Here is a 26,465-nt window from a genome sequence, read left to right as displayed (position 1 = left end):
CCGGAACCTCCGACAAGCTCAGAACAAATACACGTGGCCGCGTCTGCGGGGATCTTGCTTCTCCGATTCGTTCCCCGCTTGCCAAGGGTTGGCCAAAGCTGCGTCGCGATCTGATTCCTGGGGACGGCGCGTTCTTGGCGGGTATCAAATCAAAGCTGGCCTCCGATACTTGACCGCTCGTTGATCTGTTTTGATGGCGGATCTGCAGAAAGTACAGCATTGAGCAACCATGGTGTTGTTCAACTTTGGTCTCCCCTTCTTGAGAGTCTCGCACAGCTTGCCCGGTTTCTATCACAGATCGCGCTGATGGTTACCTAGAGCATCACCACGCTCAGTCAGCCCCTCTTGCGCAAAGGCCTAGGCGGTACAACGCGATCCTAACCAGATATGTCAGCGATGAGCAACATGACCGAGTCAGATCACAACAAATGATACCGCGGTTAGACATTTGAGCTTTCAAGCGCTCATCGACTATGCGCAAACCTAGCACTGTGACACGCGACGAATGTTTTGTCGTACATGGCATTCAAAGAACCGGCGATGCGAGCACAAACTACTTTACAAGACAAGGTCAATCAGGAGCTCCAATGTTACAGTCGACGCATACGAAGAACGCTACTAGTACGTTGTCATGTACAAATACAGGATAATATTCGCACCGATCACTTGGCCCTCCACCAGCCGTTGCTGTCGGCCGCGCTGGTCTGGCTGCGCTTGCGCCCAAAAAGACTATCAAAGCCCGCATCGCGAGTATTCTTCACCACATAGGACTTGTCATCGTTTCCGGCCCACGGTGGCAGGCCGTTCTCATTCAGCGACACTCCCGACGTCGTGCTGTGACGCTTCGGCCTCCACGGCTGTGCAGTGGGGGAGGCAGGGGAACGCAGAGAATGAGCATTTTGGTCAAGCGAGGTAGAGAGCTTCAAGGGCATGCTCATATCGCGACGAATGAACCCCCTAGGCTCAGAGCGGCTCTGACCTAAACCATCGTTGTCAATATAGACCATATCAGCGCGGGACCATCTCACCTGAGAGTAATCTCTCGAAATCTCGGTGAATGGCGTCAAACTGCGCCTTCCACATGGGCTCAAACAGGTCCAACACGAGGCGATGCTGAGCGTCGAAGATCTCGGCGGCGCTCTCGCCCGTCAACAGCGGCAATGCCTCAGGGAGGAAGGACTGAGGCAGCTGCTCGCCATCATCGTCCGATGAGTCTTCCACAGGCGACTTTTCCTCATGAGCGCGGGACTCGTCGGCCACCGCATCCAACTGTCGCAGCACGACGCGGACCCTCCCGGCGTAGTAGTCTACCTCCTCTGGAGTGGCTCGGAAGCCTCTGCAGATGAGGTATCCCACCGTCCTAGAGGCGTGCAGCGTTCCCTTGAAAGGCGTGATCGTATCGAACATCTTCTGGAGGAGCCCGATGGCATCGACCACCCAGAGGAACGGCTTCGTGTTGACCGTCACGATGCACGAGCCTCCCTGGGCGACGTTAGTGATCATGATGAGAATCTGTGAGAGTACGAGCTGGACGCGGAGCCACCAGCGCGTGGGCCCCCGGAGGGTCGGGAACGCGTTGCCGATGATTAGATCATACTGCGCGGCGTCAATCAAGGCGCCCGACGCGGTCTCGCCTAGAGGAACAATAGGGTCCGTCCCCTCCATAATCGCCTCCATGCTGAGCTTCATAACGTCCCCGAACAGGACGCGATAGGACAATGCCGTCGCACTGAGCATAGGATCGATCTGCAATGGAAAACGTGCTTCGTCGTCAGGCAAAGTGACGCCGACACCTTGTACGCCCGCATAGCCGTTGGATTTGAGCAGCCAGGTCGAGAACCCGCCGGGCGAACAACCGAGGTCCAGGAACCGTTTCACCTGTCCACCGCCAAAGCAGCCTCCCAGCTCACGGTTGATCTGGGAGAACAGCTTCTCGAATGCGTACAGGTGCACAGGCGAAGGCTGGCTGGTGGCCTGCAGCATGTGCAGGGTGCGACGCTCCTTGAACTGCTTGTCGACTGCCGGGTGCGCCCGATACAGGCTCTTGAGTAGGAGGAGCCGTCGGTGAGCGACAGACTCCCCCCAGAAGCGCGTCTCGAATGGATTCAGCTTGAACTGGGTAGTCGTCCACGAGTCACCGGAATTCCTATCGATGAAGCTATCGACGTCCTCGATGGAGATGATAGAAGAGACGTCTACTTGCTGCATGATCTTCGTCGAAAGGTTGTATCGCTGAGGAATTAAGTGAGTTGTTCTGGAGGGGCCAGACACGCACCGTCTATGCCTTATATGCTCGCCATGTTCAAGCTGAACTTGAACGCTAAAGCAGCGCCACATCCGGCGGGCCTATCACGAGAACCGAGATATCGCTCAGTCGGCCTCCACGGCCTGCCTGCTCTGTTCAGAAGTCGCATGCGCTGCGTGCGCGCAGCGTGCATGGGAATCCGAGTACGACTTATCCTCGGAAGACTTGCGAGAACCCTGTTTCATCGCTGTGCACGGACCTGCCACCTGCCTGTTCAGGCGATCGTCCCTGCTTCAGCCACGAGGATGTGGACGTGGCGATGTGTGCCTCCTCAGTATGTTGATGGAAGCTGACACCACAGAGGCATGACGGAGGGAGCCCAAAGAGCTGGACAATAGAGTGAGGTGTCGTATTGATTCAATCACAGTGGACTGGCTTCCTTCTGGCAGGGCTGATACTATAGCCAGCGCCATCATAGGCCTGGTCGCGGGGAATGCGACAGATTGCAGAACCACAAGGTTCCACCGAAGCAGTCCGCAAAAGTAGTTCAAAAAAGAACTCACGAACGGCCGCTGGCAGCGGTAGATTGTTCGTTTTGTGGCCGTCGGCAATGAAACTTAGAGCTCAGCGAAGCGCATATATTTGGCAATAGCAATCCAGAGGATGACCATGCACGCACGCAGAACGATTGTAGCGAACTGCAGGAGGCGAAACGAAGAAACCTGGAACAAATCAAGTCGAGCGTTGAGCCTAAGTGAGTCGCGGTGCAGCAGCGAACGCTATGTGTATGTAATGACCGTTGTACACACGAAGATGGGAAGGTCTAACAGACTTAATTTACGTATACTACCATTGATTCAAAGTTCTACTCAACACGGCAACCGGAAGCACCAGTTTGCGCGGCATTTGTCCCATCATGAATCTGCAGTACGTCAAGCTACAACTTACATCTAAAGCAGCTAGTCTACATTCATATAACAAGGTCGACGAGATCAGGACTCAACAGCGAGCGTTAGTATGAGGAAACGTGAAACAATTCGTGAGTGGACACGATGCTCTCAGAGTACACAGGATAAGCATTCGGAGAAAACGAAAGATCAATCGCGCGATGAGCCTAAATGGCGCTGCCGTACTGGTAGTTGGAGACGACAGGCCTCCGCGGCGCAGGTTTGAGGGGGATCTGTTCAGCCAACGCCGCCGCCTCGGCATTGATCATCACGTCCTCCTCTCCCGGGCCGATCGCAAAGTCCTCACGCGCCCACCGGACGAGCACGCGCTCGCCAACGTGCGAGCGCATCACCCGGGGGTGCGCCTTGACGTACGACGTGAGAAAGCGTCGAAGTCGCCGCGGCGGGAAGTACACGAGAAACACGATCGCGCAGATCAGAGAGCTGTGTGCAGTAGATGACATCAGCATCACGAGAGGGCGCGGAGATAGAGCGAGACGTACGCAGAGGCGAACATCGTGACGACGGAACGGCGAGAGCGCCCACCGAAGAAGCCCGGATCGAGCAGCTTCTTCTCGCCGGGGGTATCATCGTCTTCAACGTCCTTTGGCGGCGCGTCGTCATCCGGCGGTGGTTGTGTAGGAGACACCGGCTCGTTCGGAGGCGGTGCTGACATCGCCTGACCACATGCGTGTTTTGTGCGCCATTCAAACGTGTGTGTGCCCCTCCAGTCCCATCCAATAGTGGGCGATGTAGGCTACGTCAACCCCTCAACTTATTGCACATTCCAATAAAAGTGCAAGCACACCATACCTCTTCAGCGTTATGGTCGCAGATGAACTGGAAGTCGGCCTTCTGCTGCAGACGCGTGTAGTATCCACCGTGCAGATGGAGATGCAAGATGTCTGTCATAGTCTCGCCAGATAGATCAAGCGCGATCGCGGGTTAATACATACCGTGCTTGGTCTCTGTGTCTGCAGGGACGAGCTTTGCCGTTATGTTGAGCCCCGGCACGTACTCGCTCGCGCCCGATCCAGATTCATCGTCAGATATGGACAGCTCGCCTGCGACAGATATGACTTGCAATACACGCGGCTCCTCACCGTCGTGCTTAGGCCGCGTGTTCGTGACTGCAGCGGCGATGAACGGGAAAACTCAAGAATATGCAGCGAAACACTCGCCCGTCTTGCATATCCAGGTCCCATCCGGACACTGGGCGGCACATTAATCATCAATGAAACCTGTATACGGCAAAGCAGCACGTCCAGCGGACCAAAGTGGACCTGGACATCAGACGCACTTGTTCATAGCTAGCAATCTTCCTGTTCCTCTTGAGAGGCCCCTGGAACGAGATCCTGTACTCCGTCTTCGTGATGGTGGGCGGGGTCTGTTGCTCTCGGCTGACTGTCCAGCCTCTGTCTTTCCCTTCGAACACGGGACACATGTCGAAGCGCCTGCCACCCAAGGTGAAGTCGCATTGTTTGGCCAGTACGCCCACAGGCTCTTCTACCGCCACCGCTGCCACCAGAGAGGCAAGAAGAGAGAGCGAGAACGCGATGGCGATACCGTGCATTGCGAGTTGTTTCGCAAGCTCTTCAGCAGGGAATCGGAGAAAGCCAGGGAAGACGTTGCGAGGCCTTGATATGGAGGCACTCGATATAGGCGGTCACGATGCTAAATGAACTACTTATGTCAGCCGGCCTGCCGAGTTCCAACCCACGAACCTCGCTGAATCAGACCGTGGATATGTAATGGCATCCTCGGAACGTGCGCTGTAAGGTTGGAGAAGACGATCCTGAGAAAAGTGTGTGGCAAGGAAGCGAATGTCGTTGCTTGGCACTGGCAAGCGAGATTCAGAGAGAGCCGCATTGTGATGGTAATGACCTTGGAAGCAAACGAGTTGCAAGTCCATTCCAACAACCGCGGTGAACTCGGTTACGATGAGCGAGAACGTCAACGTCCGTTCGTCGGAAAAGATTTTGTCGCTCGGTGAGTAATGCGGAAGATATCATTGGCTGAAGGTGACCACATACATGGATAGGCGGAAGCGCTCATGAGCGACGACTCACCTCTCCGAACAGCAAAGAAGATACTCTTCGAAGGCATCAGAACTGAACCGAGTAATTCGGTCTCTCCTATCAAATAGCGTCGAAGCGGATTACGTCGTAATGTGTGCTAGGTTTAAGGCGTCGCTTTGAGTCCAAATATAGCTTGTTCTTACCTCTACCATCCATCTCGCGAAGTTGAGGCGGTACAATACTAGTTGCGGCCGACGACATGATCCTATATATCTCCTGATTTCCCTCCGTCAGAGAAGGAGATATTTGTAGTCCGCATAGGGGAGACTAGACATGACCGGCGACGCCGCCTTGCTGCCACCTCTTCCGGCTTCAATGTTGTACGGGCCGTTGATGCTCTCGCCGCTTATGCCTTCTCCGTCCTCCGCATAATTACGCCCGACAATTGCATACCCGTTACAGGCCGTCAGCTGTCGTAACTACAGCACGCGGGATATAATTTGTATTCAACAAAAAAAGGATGCTCTCGCCGCTGTGCCGCTCAAGCTTGGTATCGCCAACGTGACAGCAATGGCGCTCCTGGAGGCCGTTAAACAGGAAGTGAATGTGAGGGTCATGATAACGCAAGTGCGGAAAAGCACAAGGCCCTTCTGAAACGTGAATTTCTCAAAGTGACGAATGGGGTCATTGTGGACTCGGACTGAATATTCTCCTCCTCATGAAGTTGCGTATGAGCGTTAAAAAGACTCAGTACGACTCGATCCCGCCCTACACATCCGTTTTCATTGAACATCCCAAGCCTCCTGTGTCATCCGACCCCAAATCGCAGGAACGAAGGTTTCGGCTGCATATTCTCGCCAAGGCTGCGGTAAACTCCCCGACCCATTCACCAGTGTCTGGCTCAAAGAGTTTGGCGACAAGCCATCAACTGAGACTGCCGTTCGTCCTCGGATTCATTTCCGACTGCCATACGATCTCGTTGAGGTGCGTGCTTGCCAACAACGCTGATCCCGTGCACTGTGTTCCTGACGACCGTCAGTCAGCCATCTCGCAGCCGGACTTGAGATCTTCGCGTCGCGACCGGCTAATAAAGCTTCCTGTCCCACGATGTACCCGGACGTCCCACCAGCGAGAGAAAGAGTTGAAAAATCGCCAATCATGTGTTAGTTGGCAATTAAGATGATTAACTTCATCATAAGGGCAATGCATCTGACCAGGTAGCATCGAAGACCGGCTCTCATACGGATACGTTGGATCGAAGTCGATGTGACGAGAACCATCTCAATTCCCCACACTATAGTACTAGGGCGTGGAAAGCATACGAAAGCCGCGCTCCGGAAATGCCTTTTCGTCGCAATCCATCGCGAGTATGTACCAAGGGTATGTCAAAGCACAAGCCACTGTGCAATTCATTCATATAAGTTCAGTAAATCCACTTGTGGCTTCCTCCGCCACTAAGTGCAACTTCGAGTGTCGAGGCCTGAATATCGAAAGCGTTTCAAGCTTGGTAATTTGTTGAATGAAAAGTTGAACGTTTGAAGTTTGAGCTGGAATGCCTAGCCTGAGAAAATGTGGATCCTAAAGCGAACAAGTAGGCGCGCACATGAACAGCGAGTCCTTCGCCAGGAAGGCATACGAACACGTCTCTCACATGCAGGACAAGGAGAAACCCAACACGGCTGTTGAAGAACATCTGGATGATGTGCACTTCTATTCCGCGTACACAGAGGAGGATGACCAGAACTTCCCACTACACAGACTGCAGGAGAAGCTGCCAGTGGACAATCACCCGGGAGCTTCGCACCCGGCTGTGGTGGTGAAATGTTTTAATGCAGAAGGACGAGCCGGAGAAAGGCGTCCCGACGATAAGGGCAATGTCGAAGGCAGGCCGGGAACAGGTTGACGGTGGAGCACGGACTTCGAACCTCCCAACGGTGATAGTGAGCGTTCCATGAGCTTGACATCTCTGTGCAGCCATGGCATTAATCGACGTTATGCGATCAAGTACAGGCAGCTTTACATCTGTGCAAGCTGTTCTCATAATTTTGTTCGTGCCCGGCAACTCCGGATGTAAATAACATAGGGTTACGAGAGTCTCCTCCCCGTGCAAAGCGAACGACGGTATGCTAGAACGTTGACTGCGCTTTACCTGTGAATGCTTCAATATACGCAATGATATGACGCATTGGAAGAGCGGCTTACTCGACCACAATCTCGTGGTGTCTGGCAAGCCATTCCCAGTCCTCACACCCAAAGTCATCCACTGACCGAAAGAAAACCTTCCGCGCTGACCATGGCGGAGAGATCTGGACGGGGTCACCGCTGCGTTCGACGTGACGAAAGGATCCGTTGAGAACTACCAGCTGCGACTGAGGAGTCGTTTCTACCAGATCTTCGACAGTGAAACCGTTGGACTCTTCCCATAACCGAACATACGCAAATCGGACGTCTCCGAAATGGGTCCACTGTACAGGTCTTATTAGCGATGGCGTAGTGATATTTCGAGACACTCACTATATCCCGTAGAAGCTGCCTCTCGCAGGAATCAAACACTAGCCATAATGCGGTGATATGCCGGGGAATATAGTGGCGAACGCAGGATGCACTCGCGGCATCGAGAGCACCGGGTACATCGAGCGCAAAGGTGTGCAGATGCTTCAAAGCTGATACCGCGTCGAGATATGGCCGTATATTGTCCCAACTGAAGTAAACAGTGCATAACAACCGTCGTAATTCTTGCTTGGCACGCACGAAGTCAGCCAAAATCTCGACATCTGCGTCAATGGTGTGATCTAATGATAAAGTGATCAGCTTGAAGAAACGTAAACGAGGAAGGGAGTTCGTATGTTGAGCAAGTACATCCGATAATTGAACCTGTTTAACTGCACCGTTCAGTAAGATGCTGAATGACTCCAGCTGCTCGCAATTGCGAAGGATGTAGGCGAAAAGATCCATGTCCTTTAAGTTCAAGATGTCGAGTTCTGTAAGCTGGTAGAACCGATGCATGGAGTCGTGCAATGCCGCGATGTATGGGGTCCGCAACGCCAGGAGTGCATCGGAAGACGACTCCAGATTGAGACGATATTGAGCACGTTCTCGATCGGAAGAATGATTAAATATCAAGTCGGCACCAACATAATCGTCGTCTTCCGTCGTGAATGCCATGACGCGGAGATTGTCAAATTGATCAACGCGATTCTCGAACATCGCTTTAATACTGAAATTGACCGTCACGTTAAGGGTTATGCTTCACTTAGAGTGGGGACAAGATTCACGGAATAGTGAGTTCCTCCAACTGGGGGCAGGACTCCTTCAGAGCAGTCAAGACACCAGTGGATACTTTCGGGGATGACCCATGCCAGGTGAACGACCGTAGATCTTTCAGATATCCCAACGTTTCGGCCAGACAGCCTCCAGTGCAGACTTTGTCAGAATGGTTGCACCCACCCGTATTATAGCTTTTCGCTCACATCGTTCGAAGACGGCATGATGTCTGGCGTAGGAATAGACAATCACTTTCTTGACGTATTTCGCAAACTGCGGGTCGCTGCGGATCCGTTGTAATATATTCCACGAAGCCGAGGCTCTCGCTCTTTCTAATGCATAGCCTCTTACGTGAGGCGTCGGAGAATGTTCCCAAGCACCAAAGTGGATGTTCACGGTCGAGAAGAGGATCTCCGCCGCAAGATCATGGACAAGCATAGAGACAAACAAGCACGTTCTCCTCGAGAAGTTAGGCAAGTATCGCATGATCTGTCTCCATATTTCTGGCGGCAGTTCAACTTGAGCCATGCCTGGGTGAGAGAGAACAATGGCACAAGTGATTGCAGATCAAGGTGTGTGGAACAGCTAACTCGAGATATAAGTTCCACAGAGACTTGCCATTTTAGGACATCTTCTCTCTTACCCAATCCACCACATGCACAGCCGGATTTCGTTCCCTTTTCTTTCTCTTCCCCTGACTTAATAACGCCAACGTATAATGACTCAATCTGTGTCGGATTCCACGCTATCACCAACGCCACTCAGTCCTTTCTCGTCATATTCCGTCGCCAGCGGCGTTACTTCTGACGGTGGGTGCTCATATTCTCCCTCCTGTGTACTATGCGGGAAAGCGGTAGAGATGGTGTCGCATCAATGGATCGGATCCGTTGGCCTGGATATAGGCGAGTGGGAGCCGCCAGCTGGCATTGACAGACCAATATGGGCTGCAGGATGATGCCGGTGGGTTGCTCTGGGAAACTTGCACAGTGGGATTGTGATGGTTTGCTTTTTGTGCAGATGCTCATAATGAACCCAAGATGGCGACCATTTTTAGCATGATTCTGCATGTAGTGGACTGTACTACGTGGCTTGTACAGTCGTGACGGGCACACCATTCATTGACCTTCACACATTCACGTCACGCACGGAACAACGCTGATCTCAATCATTCTAGATGCACCTGACCTCGGTGCCTTCACGACTGTATTCCGAGCATTGAATGTTCTACAACCGCGTACCGGCCCCATTAACGTCCGCCATGGAACGCCCGTTGCACCCTCACTCGCCTTCTCACCTTCGCTTTCGGACTCTGAAGCACCAGTTAGCTCCACCGTGTGGCCATCACATCCGATCTCATCATACCTGTCGTATTCATCACCGGACAGTGTCTCTCGCGGGCGTTCGCTTCCGCCATCAGAGAGCGATTCGACTGCCTCTGAGGCCGACAAATATGAATCACTGGAGCTGGAGGCTGACTTTTCGTCCTCAATCGATCAGCCGTCACTCGGCTACCTCGACGAGGCGCTCGACTTTATCGCCGCAGAACGTGCGAGATTCGTGGCACAGCGTGATCGGACTCTCCGCGAGAATGTCAGTCCGGCGACGACTACCACGACGTCGGATAGTGTCTGGAGACACGTCATCCAGCCGCGGCGCAAGCGTCGAAAGAAGAAGGGTCGTTCTGTCCATGATGTTTCTCGCGTACGCGTGCCCGATCGTGACCTGGACCTGACTGGGGCGATAGCGGGCGATGCCACTGCAGGCGAAGATGCCGACGCGGACGAGCCGTACGAATACTCATCGTCATCCATTCAGTCTTCTTCCCCTCGCGTCTTAATGAGAGACGGCAGGTCTCGAATGCGTAATCTGTATAAAGCATACCTGCAGCATCCGGGGGTGGAGGACAACAAGCCACGTCTGCATCACAGCAAATCGACACCTAACTTGATACCCTCTGTATCGATACCCCTAGACGCGCGTGTCCTGCACCTGCGCAATCTTGCACACAAGCTGCGGCTTTTGTTCCCACAGGATGCTGTCTCATTGCACCGAACGATGCTCGCTCCGGGAGGCGTCATTACCGCCTCTCCTGACTTCGTCGACACACGCGGACCGGAGCCGTGCTCACGCGATATCCTCATTCACGTATTTGTTGACCAGTATGTGTATCTCTCACTTACGCGCGATCCATTGCTGACGGATTTTAGTTCAAACATTCTTATTGGATTTCTATCTTACATCCGCCGGCACATGTCCTATCTCGGTCGCCACCGGCCTAAACTTCTCTCGCATGCAGCGCTGGCGCTCATCCTTGAGCGCGGCCGCCCCGTCACACGTCGTGTGATGGTCGCATCGTCGCCTTTATACCAGCCTGTCAGCACCGCCGAGCAGCTCGGCTACGAGGTGCGCGTCTTTGCACGGGTACCCGACACAGGTGACGGTGCGGATCGGCGGCATTTATATACTCACTCACGTTCGCATTCCTACGTGAATGCCGAGCGGCATAGCCCTGGTCTGACGACCGGGAACGGACGCGGGGACGGGCATATACGCAACAATTCTAAACGGAGCTCATATGTTGGGAACGGGACGTCAACCGAGTCCGATACGGGAACGGGAACGGGAACGGGCCAAGGAACTCCGAGTCGAACTCGTTACCGCGAGCAGGGCGTCGACGAGCTGCTACAGCTGAAGCTGCACCAAGCCATTGTGGACGTGGACGTCGTTCCGCCGAATGCGACAATCGTGCTCGCGACAGGTGACGGCAATGTAGGCCAGTTTAACGAAGAGGGGTTCTTGGGATGCGTACGCACCGCGCTGAAGAAGGGGTGGCGCGTCGAACTGTATGCTTGGGAGGGTGGCCTGAGCCGCGCATGGATGCGCGAGTTCGGCGATTCTCCATGGAGCGAGAAGTTCCAAATCCATATGCTGGATCGGTTCGCTTCTGATCTGCTGGAGGTATGGGTTGAGTGAGCGGAAGGGCTTGGTATAGGTCTATTGGATATATCTACGTGCGTTGTCAGATTGTGGACTCGGCTTGGTTGGAGTCGTATAACCATTTGTACATCACCTAGCGCATGCGATGCGTGTCCACGTTGTAGCAACAGTCATCACAGCGAATGGATTTCCAGTTCAATTCGTGGATTATCTGTCCGTATCAATGTTCAAAGACATCAATATCCCTCATATGCGGACGCAGACGCCGCTGGACGGTACGAGCAGATGCAGTGATGGAGTGCATGCCCTCTGTCACGAAGCTGTTGAAATGCTCGGCGGATATGCTGTCTACGTTCATACCTCTCAGAGAGCTGCAGCCTTTCCCTCTGGACGAGTATCAGGCCATGACATAAACAATGCCACAGAACGAAATGTTACCTTGAACCTCTACACCTCTTCTGGTGGATGTTAGAAAATCTATCGCCTACAGCTCAATGTTGGGACGACCATTCAGGTTCACACAGCATGATCACTGAACGTTGACATTGAGAATCAACGACGTTCGAAGGGGACTCGTCAGTAATCGGCGGAACATTTGCAGAAATGTTTGGCCAACCTGAAGTGTGGCAATTCTTCCTCGCCCGCGGTATCGAAGTTTTCCATGGGACGCACGAAGAAATCATCATGCAGTCGATAGATCACAAAGCGCAGCTAGGCGAATACTCTTGCACATCATCCGCAGAGGTGTGGAAGCCCGTGCAGACAAAGTAGCAATATGTACGACGGCCCTATGATACCACCAGGCATCGTTGATGACTCTGAAGTGCCCGGACTGCGTGCCGTACGGCGCTCCCAATCGTGCCATGCCCGCAGGTGACATACACTGAGAGGTCGCCAGCCACAGTATATGCTCAGTACTCTGCGTTCGCAACACGTCACGGCATAAGTACTCCCTGGGATGCAGAGATATTGAGAACTGGCGCAATAGTGTAGTCAATATAACGATTTTTGTGCAGCGGAAGACGATATCGCTTTCAGGAGGTCATAGTTCATGCACTGCAAATGCAATGTGTTCCTTGCTCGTAGAAATAAACTTAATCACAACAAAGCATAAGTCACACCTTCAAGAGCCAGATGGCTGCTAGACTTAACTATAAGTTCCTGTGTCGTGTCATCGGTGGTCTATATGACATCTAACGTCGGAAGTGCGACCTGCATATAGCATTACCGGGAAACAGAACCTGTACATGGCAAGAAGGAAACGTAGCGGCGAGGCGTGACACGAGCAGAACTCAGCCCCATGCTGCTGTCGTACTGCGTAATTTTAGTACCAAGAAATACGAGGACGGTCATGTATGCATAGGTAGCCCACCTGTAATTGACGATGAGGTGCCCGTCCGTCGCAAATGACTGCGGTAGACAATGAACCGGTCAACAAGGCTGCAAGACAACAGCAGCAGTCGCTTACTTTATACAGATTGGATACAGTGTCGTCTGGGGCGGGGGAGAATGCCAGGTTTATGTACGTGAACTGCAACCGCTCAACAGGCTTCAATCGTTCACAACGAGTGGCACACTCACCAGCGGGTCCCCAGCTTTCCAGCCAAGCTCCTTCCTCAAGAACTGTATCACAGCCTGAAACTTGTTCGTGGATGTAATCTTGTAGAAGTTCTGTCTCATGATGGGTGCATTCCCAACCGCCTTGAATCGCACCACCACTGCGACGTGGCTTTCAGTTCAGCGGCATCGTCCACAGCTAAAAGGCCACAAGGAGCACACCTTTCGCGGCATCCTTCTTCTTGTATGTTTCAAGGGCCTCTTGTGCTTCCTGCATGCTATCGCCAGCGTCGAACGCCTTCCATGCTGAGTGCAGGATGCGAGCAGTCCGGACTGCCCGCCGTTGTGCCCCATGTGCGCCGGGCCGAGACGGCGCCGTCGGGCAAGTGCACTTGTCATTTCCGCTACTGTCCCGGCCAGTTACGGCGCCTGCCGGCCGGGATATACACTGCTGCCTTCAATTGCAATAATCGTGGCCACTCCCTTGCAGATCATAACATTTCCAAAGCGTGCGTGCATACTGTATCTACAGCGATGCGCTCAAACACGAATGCGCGAAATTCGAATCAATGCAGGGACTCAATGGGTAAGCATGCATGTGGAAAGTTATTTTATTATATTTTTACTGGGGGGGAGCGTGCATTCGCCTGGCGAGACCGCAGGAGTTATCTCAGCTGCCATTGGCAAGTTGGGCAAATCGTCAACATGCAGTCTCAGACTCAGGCGAGCCCGCTTGCTGATCTGCGTGCTGCTTCAGAGGCTATGATGCCCGAGCTGCACCTCGACTCGTGCTAAACGGAAGTTGAGCTCCCATGTCAGTGCTTCTCGCCCAAGCTATACCCAGCTATCACGTATATTCATCATACGGGAACCGCTTGATGACATCGTTCGTTCACACAGTGTGCATGATATATTTATCATGTCCTGGTATGAGCATGTGCGTCGTTCCTGACAAGACCACGGAACAGTTCATGGTTCGCATCGGAACGTTGGTTCCTAGAAATGCTGGCTTCTGCGGATTCGTTGCTCCTAGAGACCGTTGCAATTGCATTCAGAGGGTTCTTGACTGCAGCGTGATCCGTTGAACGCTATATTCGGTCTGTATCTAACACGTGTCCTTAGACTGCCTCTGATCAAATTTGCTTCCGCCCATGTTACCTCCGCGATGTATGATCTTCCTTGCCATTCAGCTTCCCGGAAAGGGGGGAAGAACATGCGTCTGCGTTCACAGCGGCTCTGGGACGTTCGCACGCGCGACATGGCAGCTACACCGCCCCGATGCTGATGTATATGACCGTCCTCTTCACCGCCTCCCCTGATCTATGCGCGCAGATTGGCGATAGCAGCCGGGGGGAGCTGAGGCCGCCTCGAGGCGGGGGTGTCTCTGACGATTTGTGGCGCGCAGCCCAGCACAGCATGCGTCTCGTCGGGTAGATAATCGCGGGGTTCGTGAGGCATGCGGTCCACTTTTCTAGTCCGGATTCCTTCAAGCGCTCGAGGGAGCTACCGCGTTCATCCCGGAACTCCAGCGGATAAGCAGGCCGGGCGCAAACACAATAGCATAAGTAGCACCGGAGCGCTTTGTCGATCCATCCAGGGTCCGTCTTTTCTACCATCTGGTCGGGTAAGTGCGCGACATCGACGATGTCTACATCCAGCTTGGAGTACCTGGAGGCACTCGCCAGGGATGAGGCTGCCGTCAAGTAAGCCTTAGCGTCCCTTTTTGCCGGTGCCATGCTCATGTCTTGCTAGTGCCATGACTCGTGAGTGACGTTTGATACACGTGGTGGACGTGCGCCTGAGTCAGTTTCGCCACCCAGTGGCTGGATTTACGGTCCTCATCTACGATCATGTCCTGACGGTGAGTGAGAATGCCTCAGCCTCTTCTTTCTAAGCTTACGGAGATGTCTCATAGTTCAGTGAGGAGGTCAATCACAATGCACGTCCATAAGTTGCAGCAAACTGAGCGCATCGTATAATTCCAGGTGAACTACATATGGAGGGCGCGAATGGGGATTGTATCGGTCATATTTCTGCTCGTAAGCTATTGTCCGTCTGTACTATTGAGCGCATGAAGCGTACTCAATATGCTTCTTCGCGCATGGAGAACCGATACATAGTGTGCGAGCTCATCTTTCGTTCGCTCCTACACAAGTTTATTCTGGTCTTCTCTCAGCCCTCTTGTGCTAGTCATCGACATCTACGGTACGCATTCCCTACTTCACGCTGAAGCGATGGCTTTCTGAGGTTGTCGTTCAGAGGCGATGGGCCTCAGTGGTAACCCGTCCTCCGTCTTGGTACGTGCTATGCATATGCCCGGTTCGATCCTCTGTTGACAATGCCGGCCAGTTTTGCAAGATCTGGACAGTGTTGCAAGGCTATCTGACGATCGCTTCCTTTATGTCTATCCACGGTAAGAACCATCGAAGACTTCCTTGGCCTGCATTACGTGTACTGACGACCAATCACTCTGTTCAGCCATCGTCGCATGGCGCCTCTATTGTCTGCATGGAGGGGAAGCATGGATTAGGAGAGTGTTGTGTACTGCAGCAGTGCTCTATGTATCGAGCTCTACTGCGATCATCACAGTGTCGCTGGTGCCGATCATCCGTAAGTCGTTCCGCCTCCCTAAGAACGATCTGGCTCACTTGCCGTTAGGCCACTTGAAACCCGAACATCATCAATGTGTCAGCTCCGTAAGTCCGCTCTTTTTCCGAATTACTACCGGTCGTGACCACTCGCAGGTTCCTTCATACCTGTGGACGGCTTGGTTGCCAAGGTAAGGCTCCTCGCCGACGCGCTCGTACATGTATGTGCTCAACGTCACGGTAGCGTCGTCTTCGAAACACTCCTTTTTGTTCTCACAGTTGTCGCCATGCTTCGTCAAGAAAGACGTCGATCATTCAGTAGTCTGTCTCTTTTATTATACCGTGATGGTGAGCCTCGCAGTTCATGCACGATAATGATTAGTCTGATCATTCTGATCCACGTGCTGTTAGGAATGTTGTACTTTGTTGCTGTGACTGGTACGATCTTCGTCAACTGTGTTCCTGTCTGCAACGTGCTAACAATCCTGAGCAGTTTGTTCGCTACTGTCGTTACTGTAAGTTGCCACGCTGTTCTCGAAGATGGAGACGTTTATGCATCTTTCTATAGCGTCTGGGCATTAGCGGGTCCTGCGTTCCTCGGTCTCGCTCGGTAGTACGTGCGGCACTGGTTCGCTCCTATTGCTGTCACTCAAGTTCTTCATAGCTTCGCTCTGGCTATGGTGAACGTTGCAGGATCCCGATTAGTCCTGAACCTCAAGGGGTTCTCCGCCTCGCGGTGCAGCGTAGACTTCGTGTCTGACTCGTTCTCCATGGTCTCGTCCGAGGCGGCCCTGACCACGCCATACTGGAATGCTCGACGACAGAACGGGACCGATGCATCAGAGATCGTAGAAGGGGACCTTGATATGGAGATGGAGATGTATTCGATCGAGCGAGATTGTCAGCAGCTTGGAACGAAGTTCCTGCACTCTCCTTAGGTTTGACAACGCATGTAGCGCTATCGGTTTGTAGCCTTAGGTTAATTCGGAGGTTATTGGGTCCAATTAACGCATTTGTACCCTATGAACTTAGGAAGAGCGCAAGATGGCCGTGCGACAATGGTATCACGTCCTCGCTGGCATCCTTGTAATCTGACGAGACGTACTTCCGGATCGTGGAGTGATTGAGTAAAAGCGGGCGCTCCGATGCCGAGGTGGTGAAGACTAGTAAGCGCCTCTTTGTTTAGAGAAGTGAGCTCATCATCACATCAGGCCTCTGACAGATGAGCACTTCGGCCACGGGCTTGTGGTATCGAAGTAGGTATTCTCGCAAGGGGATCGTGTAAGGGCCCATTACTAACTATTCTTGTGGTGGCGCACTAACAATATGTGTATCGTTAGGTAGTTTCCACGATAAGGCGCTCGAAAGATCGCCCGAGGGTTTACAAATTACCGGTAAAGTGCTTTTTGTGCTCGATCTCAATGTTTCCGACAGTGACGTATGCCGCGGTGAAGAAGCATTGAAGGTCTGTGGCACGTCCCTCTAGCGAACAACGCAGTACATGGCTATCATCGCCGCAGTAGAAGGGCTGAGGTGGATTTGTACATGTGTCTGAACTTCGATGCGATGCTGACTGTGATCCATAGCATTGCCAAGCGTTGTCAGGATCCAGTTCGAAGCGAGCGTCTGCGGAGTGATCTCGCTCACTCTCGCAGTTATTGCTGCCGTCCTTCCGAACATACAGAAGTGGCAGGATGTTCAACGTCCCTTCCATTGTTGGTGTGGCTCCCTTCGCCGTCATGGGTGCGTATAGTACCTTCAAGGCTGCTCTCGAAGCCTTTTTGGAGTCGTTGCCGACACAGCCGTCCCATTCAAGATCCGCCCCCTTATCACTGAACTTCTTCGGAGCCGTGCCCGCCGTCATCTCACGAGCGGCTAGACCAGCGACGTTGCATGCAGAAGCTATACGAGGTTGTACGTGGAACAGGGCTGGCTCAGGGATCTGGTTGAAGCAGGACTAAAAGCGGGAGTGGCTGCGCATGTCTTCGATCCGGATTTCGGAGCACGGTTGCGAAAAGGGCGCTCTCGGACCAAGGGTGGGTCTCATTCATTAGGAAAACTCGAATCGACTTGTGGCTCGAAAACCTCCTTTTTGACTTGTTCTTGCCGGTAATGGCTTGTACAAGCGAAGAAATGCACAATAAGTAGCTTGCAGCCCAGAAAGAGGTTCGTAACAAGAACGTCCTGAGACTTTCTCGAGCTTATTGTATTTTTGGTGACGGCAAGCGGATAAAAGTGTGTCGGATTTGAGCTTTCCTAAGAAAGCCGACGTTGAGTCAACCTGTATCCCAGAGAGCCAAGGGCTCATATCTGCATCGCTGACGCATCGCGCGAAAGAGGTACCTCGCATTCGTATAAATTCCTCGTGTTTGTGCGAAAGCCTCAACCCCGATTTCGTGTACATGCCTGCAAAAGTCTGGCTCATTACCGGTGCAAGTTCAGGAATTGGGCTCTCACTGGCTCAGTACGTGCTCTTACAGGGAGATCATGTAAAGCTGATCTATTACGGGAGGTAGGCGACATGCTAACTGCTCACTTCGTAGGTGGTAGCCACAGTGCGATCGCTCTCGAAGCTTCCCGATACCTTGCGCGATGCGGGTGCCAAGGCTCTCGTGCTCGATCTCAACGCTTGCGATGCAGACATACGCCGCGCCGGAGAAGAGGCGCTGAAGGTATACGGACATATCGATGTTCTAGTGAACAACGCGGCGTATGGCGTTGTGGCTCCAGTGGAAGAGCTCAAGCAAGTCTACCATGCTGTGTCGCAAGCAAGCACTGCTAATTGTGATAATGCAGTCTCGATGACATGCGGGCGCAGTTCCAAACGAACGTTTTCGGAGCGATTGCACTTGTTCAAGCCTTACTGCCTTCTTTCCGGGCCCGACGAAGCGGTCAGATTTTCAATGTCTCGTCAGTTTGTGGTCTCAGTGGCTTTTCATCATGGGGAGCATACTGCGCCTCCAAGGCCGCTCTGGAACTCTTTTCGGACGCGTTGAGCCAGGAGGTTGCACCCTTCGGGATCCGCGTCCTCATCATCGAGCCTGGATACTTCTCCACGAACTTCTTCCAGACAGCTCCGTTGTTCTCCCACGACTCGGATTCCAAAGTTTATACGGATCCATCGCAAGGATATCGCACTTTGGAGGAGGTGCCGAAACAACATGTCAGGGATGGCCAGATTGGCGACGTTGTGAAACTATCAGCGAGGATTTATGAAGTTGTGCATGGGGTTGGAATGGCGCAAGGGTTGGTTGAGAGTTAAGGGGGTAAGAGGGAGTGGTTGCGGGTACCTCTGGGGACGGACTCTGGGGAACGACTGCGGTGGAAGATCAACACTATACAGGAAAATGTGGACGCGTTCGAGCAGATCTGGAGGTCGACTGACGTGGAACCAGACAGACTCAAGTTCTATCCACGAGGTTGATAGTGGACGTTGAAGTACAAGCTGTATGCAGTATTTGCGGATAATAGGATATGCATATTGGCTCGCACTGAGCATGTCAGACCATTGATCATCAGAGACCCTTCGATCATCTATACCGTGTTGACCGTACATTGTGACAACTACTCAGAATACATGAGATAATGACGTTTAAGTGATTGACGTACCATCCTATCCCAGACGGTCCGCTGGATACTCGGGATGGACGTTGTAGCACATGGTCACATGCCCCAAACCAGGATTTACGGACCGCCACCACTGTCACCTGCTAGCAGAACTATTTCGCCGTCGTCCGCTTGCTGATGTGCACGAAGCTCACCAAAGTATGGGATATAAATAACAGAGATAGCTCGAGCCCGAGAGAGAGTCAGATTAACCATCCCCCGCCATGATGATGGTTGCTCTGGGAGCATACCTCATGTTCATATGGCTAGCCTCCTTATGTGTTGCAGTCGCATCCATTCCTCGTCGAGCCATCGTCTCACGGTACAACCCAGTTCGAAATGCCTCGAGCAGCACCACCCCTATGCAAGTAGGCAATGGCTTCTTCGCGTTTGGCGCCGACGTCTCAGGCTTGCAGACCTTCCAGCCTTGGGCGGTCATGTCTGACTGGGGCTGGAAGAACGACAGCCTGCCCGCGGGCGTGACCACGCAAGACATCTTGACATATCGCGGCGTGGTATGGGATGGAGTGCAGTACGAGTTTGGTGGCGCCGCAGCGCCGCAGCAGTGGCTCATCGCTGATCCTAACCGAGCAAATCTGGGACGCGTCGGGCTGTTGTTCAGGAACGAGGACGGGGAGTTGACGGATGTGACGGAGGCGGATACCAGTGACACCCGTCAGGAACTGGATCTGTGGACTGGAGTTATCACGAGCAGCTTCGTTTGGCAAGGACAGAGAGTAACGGTTCAAACGTACGCCGCGCAGAGCAGTAGCACGGTCGGTATTACAATCAGCTCGGGACTTCTCCAGGAAGACCGCTTGGGCCTGTTCTTGGACTTCCCCTGGAATGATGGTTCCGATAAATTTCAAGCGCCTTTTGTCGGATATTGGAACAATACAGCCGGCCACACCACGTCTTTGGAGATTTGGAGAGGTCTCGGAGGAAACGTCCAAGCACAGATTAACCATACAGAAGTTGCAGCAACGTTCTTCACATCCATCGGCGGCGGCGATGGCTTCACAATATTGCGGGACTCGCCCCATTTCCATCGATATAGCATATGGCCATCTGCGAACTCGACATCGTTCTCGACTTCGGTTGCATATTCTTTGACGCAACTGTCGTCCATTCCCTTCACTGCAGAAATGATGGAGGAAAGTGTTGCGACATGGAAACAGTACTGGTCGATGAACGGCTTCGTCGATCTTATTAGCGGTTCTGTTGATCCTCGGGCAGATGAGTTGCAACGAAGAATCATTCTGTCGCGCTACTTGATGCGAGTGAATGAAGCGGGCTTTACACCTCCGCAGGAGGTACGTCGATGTCTCGATTTTTTGAGAGGTAATCTGTTCGAATACTGACCGAACGCAGTCAGGGCTTGTCAATGATGGCTGGGTGAGTGTTGACACGTTGTCTGGCCGTGGCAATAGAAAGAGCTCATCAAGTCAATCAGTATGGCAAGTTCCACATGGAGATGTACTTCTGGCACAGCTGCCACTGGGCCTTGTGGGGCAACTGGGACCTGCTGAATCGATCGCTCGACGTGTATCACCGCTTCCTCGCCACCTCTATCGAGCGCGCACAGGACCAGGAAGGGTATAAATACGGAGCGCGCTGGCCAAAGATGACAGACCCATCAGGGCGCTCGGCGCCAGGCGAGATCAACGAGCTTCTCATCTGGCAGCAGCCGCATCCTCTCGTGTTCGCAGAGTACGAGTATCGTGCCACGGAATCCAAGCAGACCCTGCAGAGGTGGCGGGACGTCGTGTATGAGACCGCGGATTGGATGGCAGACTATGCGAAGTACAATGATAGCACGGACGTCTATGATCTCGGGCCGCCGATGTACGTGGTCAGCGAAGATACTAGCCCAAATGTGACGCGCAATCCAGCGTTTGAGTTGGCGTACTGGAGGCTTGGTCTGGACATGGCACAGACGTGGATGGAGCGCCTGGGAGAAGAGGCACCGCCGGCATGGTTGGAGGTCAGGGAACACCTCGCGCCGCTTCCAATAGAAGATGGCCTGTATGCTGTGTACGAAGGAATCGAGAGCAACTTCTGGGCTACCACGCAGTATACGAACAGCCATCCAGCTCTGGTGGGCTTGTATGGTTGGCTACCTCAGACTGCGAACCTGAGCCTCGATATCGCCAAGGAGACGGCTGAGAGAGTGTGGACAACTTGGAATATCAGCAATATATGGGGGTACGTCTTCCGGTGCTCCCCAAGTCTGGTCCTGACATTAAAGGCTGCATGTTTGCAGATGGGACTTTCCGATGCTGGCGATGTCCGCAGCGCGCAACGGCGATCCGGAGAAAGCTGTAGAATGGCTGCTTAACCAGTACTACGAATTCGACGACGTAGGCATGCCAACTGGAGGCGCCCAGGTCCCAACGCCGTACTTTCCGGGTGCGGGAGGTCTCTTGTACGCTGTTGCGATGATGGCGAGAGGATGGGATGGCAGCTCGGGCGAGGCTCCAGGATTTCCAGATGAGGACTGGACTATCAGCGTAGAGAATATCAGTCCTACCATGTAACGTTGCATATATCCGGAAGTCAGCATGCTCATTCTCAGATCTTGTTCATTTGTTCCTCATCATGCTCTGAGTGCTGATGGCGGTTCGAACTATAGAGGATTGTAAATATGACTTCGGGCTGTCCTTCTGTAATTGAGACATAGATTCGTTTGTTGTATGTCCAGAGATCCAAGTTTACGGATACTGGTACACGATGGAGAGGGAGGGAGAGAAAAGCATCGTGAGGAGTCCCGCATGTCTCTCGCTGCGTGAACTCGTTAGCGCTCGGACATTCCACGCCACAACACGACGCGTCACAATCACGTGGAGGTAGGTCACGGTCCATACATCAGGCAGTCTGCGAACATTCAACGCTTTCGACATCGAGAACGCTTTGGGATCTCAAGCCTGCACGGCGCCTGCTAGGATCAATACTTTTCACGTTTTGGAAGCAGTGTTATTGAACGGAAAAGCAATGAACGCAGCTATCAACGGTTGTTGCCGCGGCCAAAGTTGGCCGATTAACTTATAGGAGTCGACGACTCAATTGTTCAGACACCTGTGGCCCAATGGTGCACAGAATTCCATTCCTCGATCACGGTTCTCAAAACTTGAATTCATGCAGCTTTAAATTCCGAATGAGCCTTTGTGGAACAAGACAGGGTCAGAACATTCTGGCGATAAGGAGCCCCGAGTGAGACTCTAGATGACGGCGGAACTTACGTTATATAGTGGTAAGCTCCCGCAAGATTGCTGCTGCATGCGACAATGATTCCGAACTGGACACGTTTTGTCTCACACAAGTGCAAACCTCTCGGCAGGACGGCTTCCGCGGATAGCGTGAGATTGGGCAGACTAGTGAAACCGCGATAGGCCTATTATGAAAGTAGTATATGAATCTTGTCATGCACGAGGTTCTGGCTGCTTTACGACTCGAGCTAGTTTGCCCACAACAACTGCAGAAGCATCGCTACGAACGTACGGACGCGCAACTGTACACATTGATCGATGCTCTCCTATCAATCCGGGCTGATCAATTTGTTGTCCGTGTTTCTGATATGATAGTCGCGCACTTCATTGTGGAATCGGGTTCACTCCGCCCGGTCTTCGGCTGGCCAGGCGAAGTCGGAGATCTAGCGGTCCATGGACGCTAGTGATGGGATAATCTACTTCATAGAACTCCGATTTTGCTCCTTGGCAGGTTCATGCATTTCATATCGGATCACACAGTGGGGGTCGACGTGCAATCTTAGGAGCTATGTACATAACATCTTGTCGGAATGTCACGGATTGCACATGACGTCATTTTATGTCCGAGATCAGGAGCGTGAAATGCGTAACTCGCAAAGAAGCGAAACGCGGACTCGCAGGCTGCATTTTCGGCGGCATGCGCGCGCGCAGAAGCATTTACATAAGAGTCGGAACTGTGCGAGTCTGCTTGCATGATGGCTAAGCAAGCAGTGAGCAAGAAACAACCGCGCACATATTCGGGCAGCTTGGGAAACTTGAATCGAGTTTAGCGAAGTTCTGATGGAGGATCGCCCACATGCGGCCCGAGCATTTGAATTCTGTGCGATCTTCCGGAAGGCAAGTCGGAGTTTGCATCATGCCCGTTATTTTTACCCGTCCCTTAATGGTGCCAGGGCCTGACTAACAGTGACTGCAGACCGTATATAAGGGGTGCTCTCGCTTTATTCGAGCAGTAGGGCGTGCAACACCGCACAACTCCCTGTTGACATCCCTGAGAGTCCACCCATCCACTCCACCCATCCACACATCCCAGAAAACCATGTCGCATCCAAAGACCTACAAGGCATATGGCTTCACGGAGAAAGGAGGGCCCCTTGAGCAAATTATCTTCGACTGGAAGGACCCTCAGCAGGGCGAGATTGTGGTGAAGGTTCTCGCATGCGGTGTTTGCGCAAGGTCAGTTCCCACCACATCTTGAACCATTGTAATCATCCCTGATAGTCTTTTGCTAGCGACGAGATTGCTAAGCACCAGGGAATGCCCCAGGTGACGTATCCCATCGTGCCGGGGCACGAGATCGTGGGCGACGTTGTAGCGATCCCTCCCACCGAGAAGAAGTGGAAGGTCGGCCAGCGGGTCGGCAGTGGCTGGCACGGAGGACACTGTTTCGCTTGCGATCGCTGTGCCGTTGGCGATTACATTACCTGCGACGAAGAAGATATCAACGGTAGGTCTCTTACAGGCCTTGATGCTTATTATGTCGCTGAACGAATGCTACGTGTACAGGTATTTCAAGACACGGCGGTTACGCAGAGTATGTAACCGTGCGAACTGAGGCTGTTGTTGACATCCCGGATGGTATGAACCCTGCTGAGGTCGCTCCGCTCCTCTGTGCAGGAGTCACCACTTTCAGTGCGTTCCGAGGATAGTCCGATCGTCCTCACCGCTAACTCCACTTCCAGATTCCCTCCGTCACATGTCGTGTACGCCGCCAGACTTCGTTGCTGTCCAAGGCATAGGGTAATAAATCTAGCCTATGCTGCTTGCCACTACTTCTCAGCGTATTCTCTCTCACAGAGGTTTGGGTCACCTTGCCATTCAATTTGCGAAGCGGATGGGCTTCCGGGTCGTCGCGCTCTCGTCGTCCCCCGCAAAGGAGGAGCTCGCCACTAGCTTAGGAGCGGAAATATACATCGATGGGTCGAAGACGAGCCAGGCAGAAGCCCTGAAGAAGCTCGGAGGCGCGCGCCTCATCATGTGCACTGCTCCAAACCCGGAAATCATCCGCTCGCTCCTCCCGGCGCTCGCAGCGAACGGCGAATTATTGGTCCTCGCCATCACCGAGGAGGCGTCCATCCCGCTTGGTGGGCGTTCTCAAATGCAGCTGAGCGCATAGACTGACATCGTGACCTACCAGGTATGCTGATCGGCATGCGTCTCTCGATCCGCGGCTGGCCAAGCGGTGTGGCGGCGGATAGCGAGGATTGTGTCAAGTTTGTAAAGGCTCACGGCGTCAAGTGTTTGGTGGAGACCTTCCCGCTCGATAAGGCGAACGACGCGTACGATCACCGTAGCTCGGCGCGCTTCCGTGCGGTAATTGTGCCGTGATTCTAGTACGACAGCATCGCCGGTGCTCTGTAGAATGTATGACCTAAAACTTTGGCGAACATCAGATGCTTAGGAAAGCTTGGAGATCAAGATGTCGTCGAGTTCCTTGTGTGTGTGTAGCATAGTGCCCTGCGGCCTCCATGCTCTGCATGTACAGAACCTGGGAGTACCAGTGCGCCGATTACTGCAAGTACTGGCATTTTGTTGCATATTTGTGGGAGTCGAACGGCAGCATCTCAGGGGACACCCCATGGGCTCTGCAGCAAACTTCGCGACAAACGGGCGCCCATGGACAAGATCACGCGACGCGTTGACACGGTGCACGTGATCGTGATTAGGATTCTTCAGCCACAGGCCACTACTACTATCCTGGCTTCCCCGCAGCAGGCATTATCCGAGCATCTGAACTGGTGAGCTTTGCTCAGAATGTATATATATATATTGATAACTGCGGTGCATGAGTACTTCCGAACATGCCATGTCCCGTGAGAACTCAAATGCATGCACCTATATGATCATGGGCCATGGCAAGAACCGTAAGTGTACTTGTTAGTACTTCGTCTCATAGCCACTGTGTGAGTCACTATCATGTCGCATGCGCTTCTCCAAGATTATTTTCTGACCGTCTAATCACCAATCACCGCTGTTACTATCTCCACAAAGGTGAAATCAATAACCTCGCGTTACAAGTACTAGTAGTTCTATACATTGCGGTCTATACCGGGAGGAGATTATGCAGCTAATTAACGATAATAATATAGGTGGAATGGAGAGAAATCCCAGCAGTCTGCGATATGAAGTCACAGCACATCCATGTAGCTCTTGCATCTGTCCCACAGCCTCGTCCACCGGTGACTGTTCCATTGTCTGATACGGATCCAGCCGTCGTGCGGTGATACCCGTTCAATCCAGATCCTAATAAACGAGACAAATGAGGGGAGACTGGATGACTGGATGACTTCGACGGGACGCTCACAGCACGGAACACAGCGCAAAATCCGCATAGCTCACGTCACGGCCCATCGCGACCGTACCGTCTCCATCAGTGCCGGCATTCTTGTCCAATATTCCAGCGAGGAAGTCGAACTGCTCCTTGACGGCCTGCCAGGCTTGCTCCTTTTGCGCGCCTGACAGCTGGGGACCAGGGCCGGTGCTGCGAAAGTGGATCTGGCTGCGCTGCGGGAGCGTCTGGTGGGTCAGAGGTACCAGAATTGGGAGTAGCGGCTTTGCGAAGATTTCCTGGATGTAGTGGACGAAAAGGCTTTGCAATGCGCGTGAACCTTCTGGGAAAATGGGGCGTGCTGGATATGTGACTTCGAGGTATTCTGCGATGGTGCTTGCATTTGATAGGATAGTAGGAGAGTTCCTTGACCGTGAAGCGTCCACAATTACTGGAAGGGAATATATAGCTCTACCGTCGCTCCTGACCGAACTCTGGGGAGCGCGTATGGCACGTAGTGTTGTCTCTACGTCGGAGAGTTCCACCCAGACAGTTCGATAATGCAGACGTTTGTAGTTCAGAATAAATCTTTTTCGTAGTAGAATATATCAGCCACAAATAAGCCGTGGTCATTTTCATTCAACAAACCGTATACGCCAAATATTCGGAGCCCATGGCTGGGGCACGGTCGAGGGAATGTCGTACAGGGTGATTAGTGGCTGAGACATGTTGGAATGCAGGGGAAGTGTGCAGCAGCAGCCTTTATAAC

General features: G+C 52.9%; 11 protein-coding genes across 11 annotated transcripts; 6 read left to right on the top strand and 5 right to left on the bottom strand.

Annotated features, from left to right (window-relative positions):
• Positions 1–1,008: 1,008 nt before the first annotated feature.
• Positions 1,009–2,208, bottom strand: LAESUDRAFT_661073 (uncharacterized protein; the record flags this gene model as incomplete). Its single annotated transcript, XM_040904907.1, has 1 exon — positions 1,009–2,208. The coding sequence occupies one exon, from the start codon at positions 2,206–2,208 to the stop codon at positions 1,009–1,011; it is 1,200 nt and encodes a 399-aa protein (XP_040760565.1).
• A 724-nt stretch (positions 2,209–2,932) lies between these two features.
• Positions 2,933–5,118, bottom strand: LAESUDRAFT_729791 (uncharacterized protein). The gene is made up of 7 exons (XM_040909712.1): positions 4,917–5,118; positions 4,493–4,866; positions 4,374–4,404; positions 4,149–4,322; positions 4,006–4,097; positions 3,696–3,949; positions 2,933–3,636 (listed from the first exon to the last, which is right to left on the bottom strand). Exons 2-7 carry the CDS (start codon positions 4,763–4,765, stop codon positions 3,360–3,362), a joined length of 1,101 nt encoding a protein of 366 aa, XP_040760564.1. The 5' UTR covers positions 4,766–4,866; positions 4,917–5,118; the 3' UTR covers positions 2,933–3,359.
• Positions 5,119–5,928: 810 nt separating this feature from the next.
• On the top strand, positions 5,929–7,113 carry LAESUDRAFT_762475 (uncharacterized protein; the record flags this gene model as incomplete). The annotated part of the gene is made up of 3 exons (XM_040913113.1): positions 5,929–6,194; positions 6,254–6,372; positions 6,806–7,113. The coding sequence occupies 3 exons, from the start codon at positions 5,929–5,931 to the stop codon at positions 7,111–7,113; spliced, it is 693 nt and encodes a 230-aa protein (XP_040760563.1).
• Positions 7,114–7,156: 43 nt separating this feature from the next.
• On the bottom strand, positions 7,157–9,020 carry LAESUDRAFT_729789 (uncharacterized protein). Its single transcript, XM_040909711.1, has 5 exons — positions 8,681–9,020; positions 8,486–8,621; positions 7,725–8,427; positions 7,413–7,675; positions 7,157–7,359 (listed from the first exon to the last, which is right to left on the bottom strand). Exons 1-5 carry the CDS (start codon positions 9,000–9,002, stop codon positions 7,356–7,358), a joined length of 1,428 nt encoding a protein of 475 aa, XP_040760562.1. The 5' UTR covers positions 9,003–9,020; the 3' UTR covers positions 7,157–7,355.
• A 172-nt stretch (positions 9,021–9,192) lies between these two features.
• Positions 9,193–11,447, top strand: LAESUDRAFT_738519 (uncharacterized protein; the record flags this gene model as incomplete). Its single annotated transcript, XM_040910907.1, has 3 exons — positions 9,193–9,283; positions 9,649–10,633; positions 10,682–11,447. The coding sequence occupies 3 exons, from the start codon at positions 9,193–9,195 to the stop codon at positions 11,445–11,447; spliced, it is 1,842 nt and encodes a 613-aa protein (XP_040760561.1).
• A 1,256-nt stretch (positions 11,448–12,703) lies between these two features.
• On the bottom strand, positions 12,704–13,487 carry LAESUDRAFT_738518 (APG12-domain-containing protein; the record flags this gene model as incomplete). Its single annotated transcript, XM_040910906.1, has 6 exons — positions 12,704–12,725; positions 12,784–12,821; positions 12,880–12,942; positions 12,993–13,129; positions 13,191–13,301; positions 13,418–13,487. The coding sequence occupies 6 exons, from the start codon at positions 13,485–13,487 to the stop codon at positions 12,704–12,706; spliced, it is 441 nt and encodes a 146-aa protein (XP_040760560.1).
• A 980-nt stretch (positions 13,488–14,467) lies between these two features.
• LAESUDRAFT_729783 (uncharacterized protein) lies at positions 14,468–16,691 on the top strand. Its single transcript, XM_040909710.1, has 16 exons — positions 14,468–14,671; positions 14,721–14,731; positions 14,789–14,841; positions 14,954–15,007; positions 15,076–15,089; positions 15,145–15,173; positions 15,228–15,265; positions 15,318–15,381; positions 15,447–15,578; positions 15,627–15,664; positions 15,713–15,747; positions 15,801–15,904; positions 15,968–15,994; positions 16,050–16,071; positions 16,125–16,169; positions 16,221–16,691. Exons 1-16 carry the CDS (start codon positions 14,613–14,615, stop codon positions 16,492–16,494), a joined length of 999 nt encoding a protein of 332 aa, XP_040760559.1. The 5' UTR covers positions 14,468–14,612; the 3' UTR covers positions 16,495–16,691.
• Positions 16,692–17,958: 1,267 nt separating this feature from the next.
• On the top strand, positions 17,959–18,980 carry LAESUDRAFT_661087 (NAD(P)-binding protein; the record flags this gene model as incomplete). The annotated part of the gene is made up of 4 exons (XM_040904908.1): positions 17,959–18,045; positions 18,100–18,317; positions 18,353–18,806; positions 18,828–18,980. 4 exons carry the CDS (start codon positions 17,959–17,961, stop codon positions 18,978–18,980), a joined length of 912 nt encoding a protein of 303 aa, XP_040760558.1.
• A 370-nt stretch (positions 18,981–19,350) lies between these two features.
• Positions 19,351–21,836, top strand: LAESUDRAFT_705480 (uncharacterized protein). Its single transcript, XM_040906590.1, has 4 exons — positions 19,351–20,475; positions 20,534–20,557; positions 20,616–21,367; positions 21,426–21,836. Exons 1-4 carry the CDS (start codon positions 19,387–19,389, stop codon positions 21,697–21,699), a joined length of 2,139 nt encoding a protein of 712 aa, XP_040760557.1. The 5' UTR covers positions 19,351–19,386; the 3' UTR covers positions 21,700–21,836.
• A 1,484-nt stretch (positions 21,837–23,320) lies between these two features.
• LAESUDRAFT_729779 (GroES-like protein) lies at positions 23,321–24,963 on the top strand. The gene is made up of 6 exons (XM_040909709.1): positions 23,321–23,604; positions 23,661–23,875; positions 23,935–24,060; positions 24,111–24,168; positions 24,226–24,512; positions 24,566–24,963. Exons 1-6 carry the CDS (start codon positions 23,468–23,470, stop codon positions 24,754–24,756), a joined length of 1,014 nt encoding a protein of 337 aa, XP_040760556.1. The 5' UTR covers positions 23,321–23,467; the 3' UTR covers positions 24,757–24,963.
• A 478-nt stretch (positions 24,964–25,441) lies between these two features.
• Positions 25,442–26,431, bottom strand: LAESUDRAFT_684677 (uncharacterized protein). Its single transcript, XM_040905862.1, has 3 exons — positions 26,345–26,431; positions 25,733–26,284; positions 25,442–25,671 (listed from the first exon to the last, which is right to left on the bottom strand). The coding sequence occupies exons 1-3, from the start codon at positions 26,422–26,424 to the stop codon at positions 25,557–25,559; spliced, it is 747 nt and encodes a 248-aa protein (XP_040760555.1). The 5' UTR covers positions 26,425–26,431; the 3' UTR covers positions 25,442–25,556.
• Positions 26,432–26,465: the final 34 nt, after the last annotated feature.

The sequence above is a fragment of the Laetiporus sulphureus genome (assembly GCF_001632365.1).
Source record: "Laetiporus sulphureus 93-53 unplaced genomic scaffold LAESUscaffold_45, whole genome shotgun sequence".
Lineage (NCBI taxonomy): Eukaryota > Fungi > Basidiomycota > Agaricomycetes > Polyporales > Laetiporaceae > Laetiporus > Laetiporus sulphureus.
This window is presented reverse-complemented; position numbering and strand designations above follow the sequence as displayed.

Excerpts from the sequence above, each read along its gene's own strand:
- LAESUDRAFT_729789 (XM_040909711.1), bottom strand. The coding sequence starts at position 9,002 with ATGGCTCAAGTTGAACTGCCGCCAGAAATATGGAGACAGATCATGCGA. Across the intron at positions 8,622-8,680 it reads TCATGCCGTCTTCGAACGAT|GCTGTCTGGCCGAAACGTTG; the intron begins GTGAGCGAAAAG and ends TCTGCACTGGAG. Across the intron at positions 7,676-7,724 it reads GGCAGCTTCTACGGGATATA|TGGACCCATTTCGGAGACGT; the intron begins GTGAGTGTCTCG and ends AGACCTGTACAG.
- LAESUDRAFT_705480 (XM_040906590.1), top strand. The coding sequence starts at position 19,387 with ATGATGATGGTTGCTCTGGGAGCATACCTCATGTTCATATGGCTAGCC. Across the intron at positions 20,558-20,615 it reads GGCTTGTCAATGATGGCTGG|TATGGCAAGTTCCACATGGA; the intron begins GTGAGTGTTGAC and ends CAAGTCAATCAG. Across the intron at positions 21,368-21,425 it reads AATATCAGCAATATATGGGG|ATGGGACTTTCCGATGCTGG; the intron begins GTACGTCTTCCG and ends GCATGTTTGCAG.
- LAESUDRAFT_684677 (XM_040905862.1), bottom strand. The coding sequence starts at position 26,424 with ATGTCTCAGCCACTAATCACCCTGTACGACATTCCCTCGACCGTGCCC. Across the intron at positions 26,285-26,344 it reads CCGAATATTTGGCGTATACG|ATTTATTCTGAACTACAAAC; the intron begins GTTTGTTGAATG and ends ACTACGAAAAAG. Across the intron at positions 25,672-25,732 it reads TTTGCGCTGTGTTCCGTGCT|GATCTGGATTGAACGGGTAT; the intron begins GTGAGCGTCCCG and ends CTCGTTTATTAG.
- LAESUDRAFT_729791 (XM_040909712.1), bottom strand. The coding sequence starts at position 4,765 with ATGCACGGTATCGCCATCGCGTTCTCGCTCTCTCTTCTTGCCTCTCTG. Across the intron at positions 4,098-4,148 it reads AGACACAGAGACCAAGCACG|ACATCTTGCATCTCCATCTG; the intron begins GTATGTATTAAC and ends AGACTATGACAG. Across the intron at positions 3,637-3,695 it reads GTCACGATGTTCGCCTCTGC|CTCTCTGATCTGCGCGATCG; the intron begins GTACGTCTCGCT and ends TACTGCACACAG.
- LAESUDRAFT_729783 (XM_040909710.1), top strand. The coding sequence starts at position 14,613 with ATGTCTACATCCAGCTTGGAGTACCTGGAGGCACTCGCCAGGGATGAG. Across the intron at positions 15,748-15,800 it reads TGGACGGCTTGGTTGCCAAG|CGTCGTCTTCGAAACACTCC; the intron begins GTAAGGCTCCTC and ends ACGTCACGGTAG. Across the intron at positions 15,995-16,049 it reads GTACTTTGTTGCTGTGACTG|TTTGTTCGCTACTGTCGTTA; the intron begins GTACGATCTTCG and ends AATCCTGAGCAG.
- LAESUDRAFT_729779 (XM_040909709.1), top strand. The coding sequence starts at position 23,468 with ATGTCGCATCCAAAGACCTACAAGGCATATGGCTTCACGGAGAAAGGA. Across the intron at positions 23,876-23,934 it reads CGACGAAGAAGATATCAACG|GTATTTCAAGACACGGCGGT; the intron begins GTAGGTCTCTTA and ends CTACGTGTACAG. Across the intron at positions 24,061-24,110 it reads TGCAGGAGTCACCACTTTCA|ATTCCCTCCGTCACATGTCG; the intron begins GTGCGTTCCGAG and ends CTCCACTTCCAG.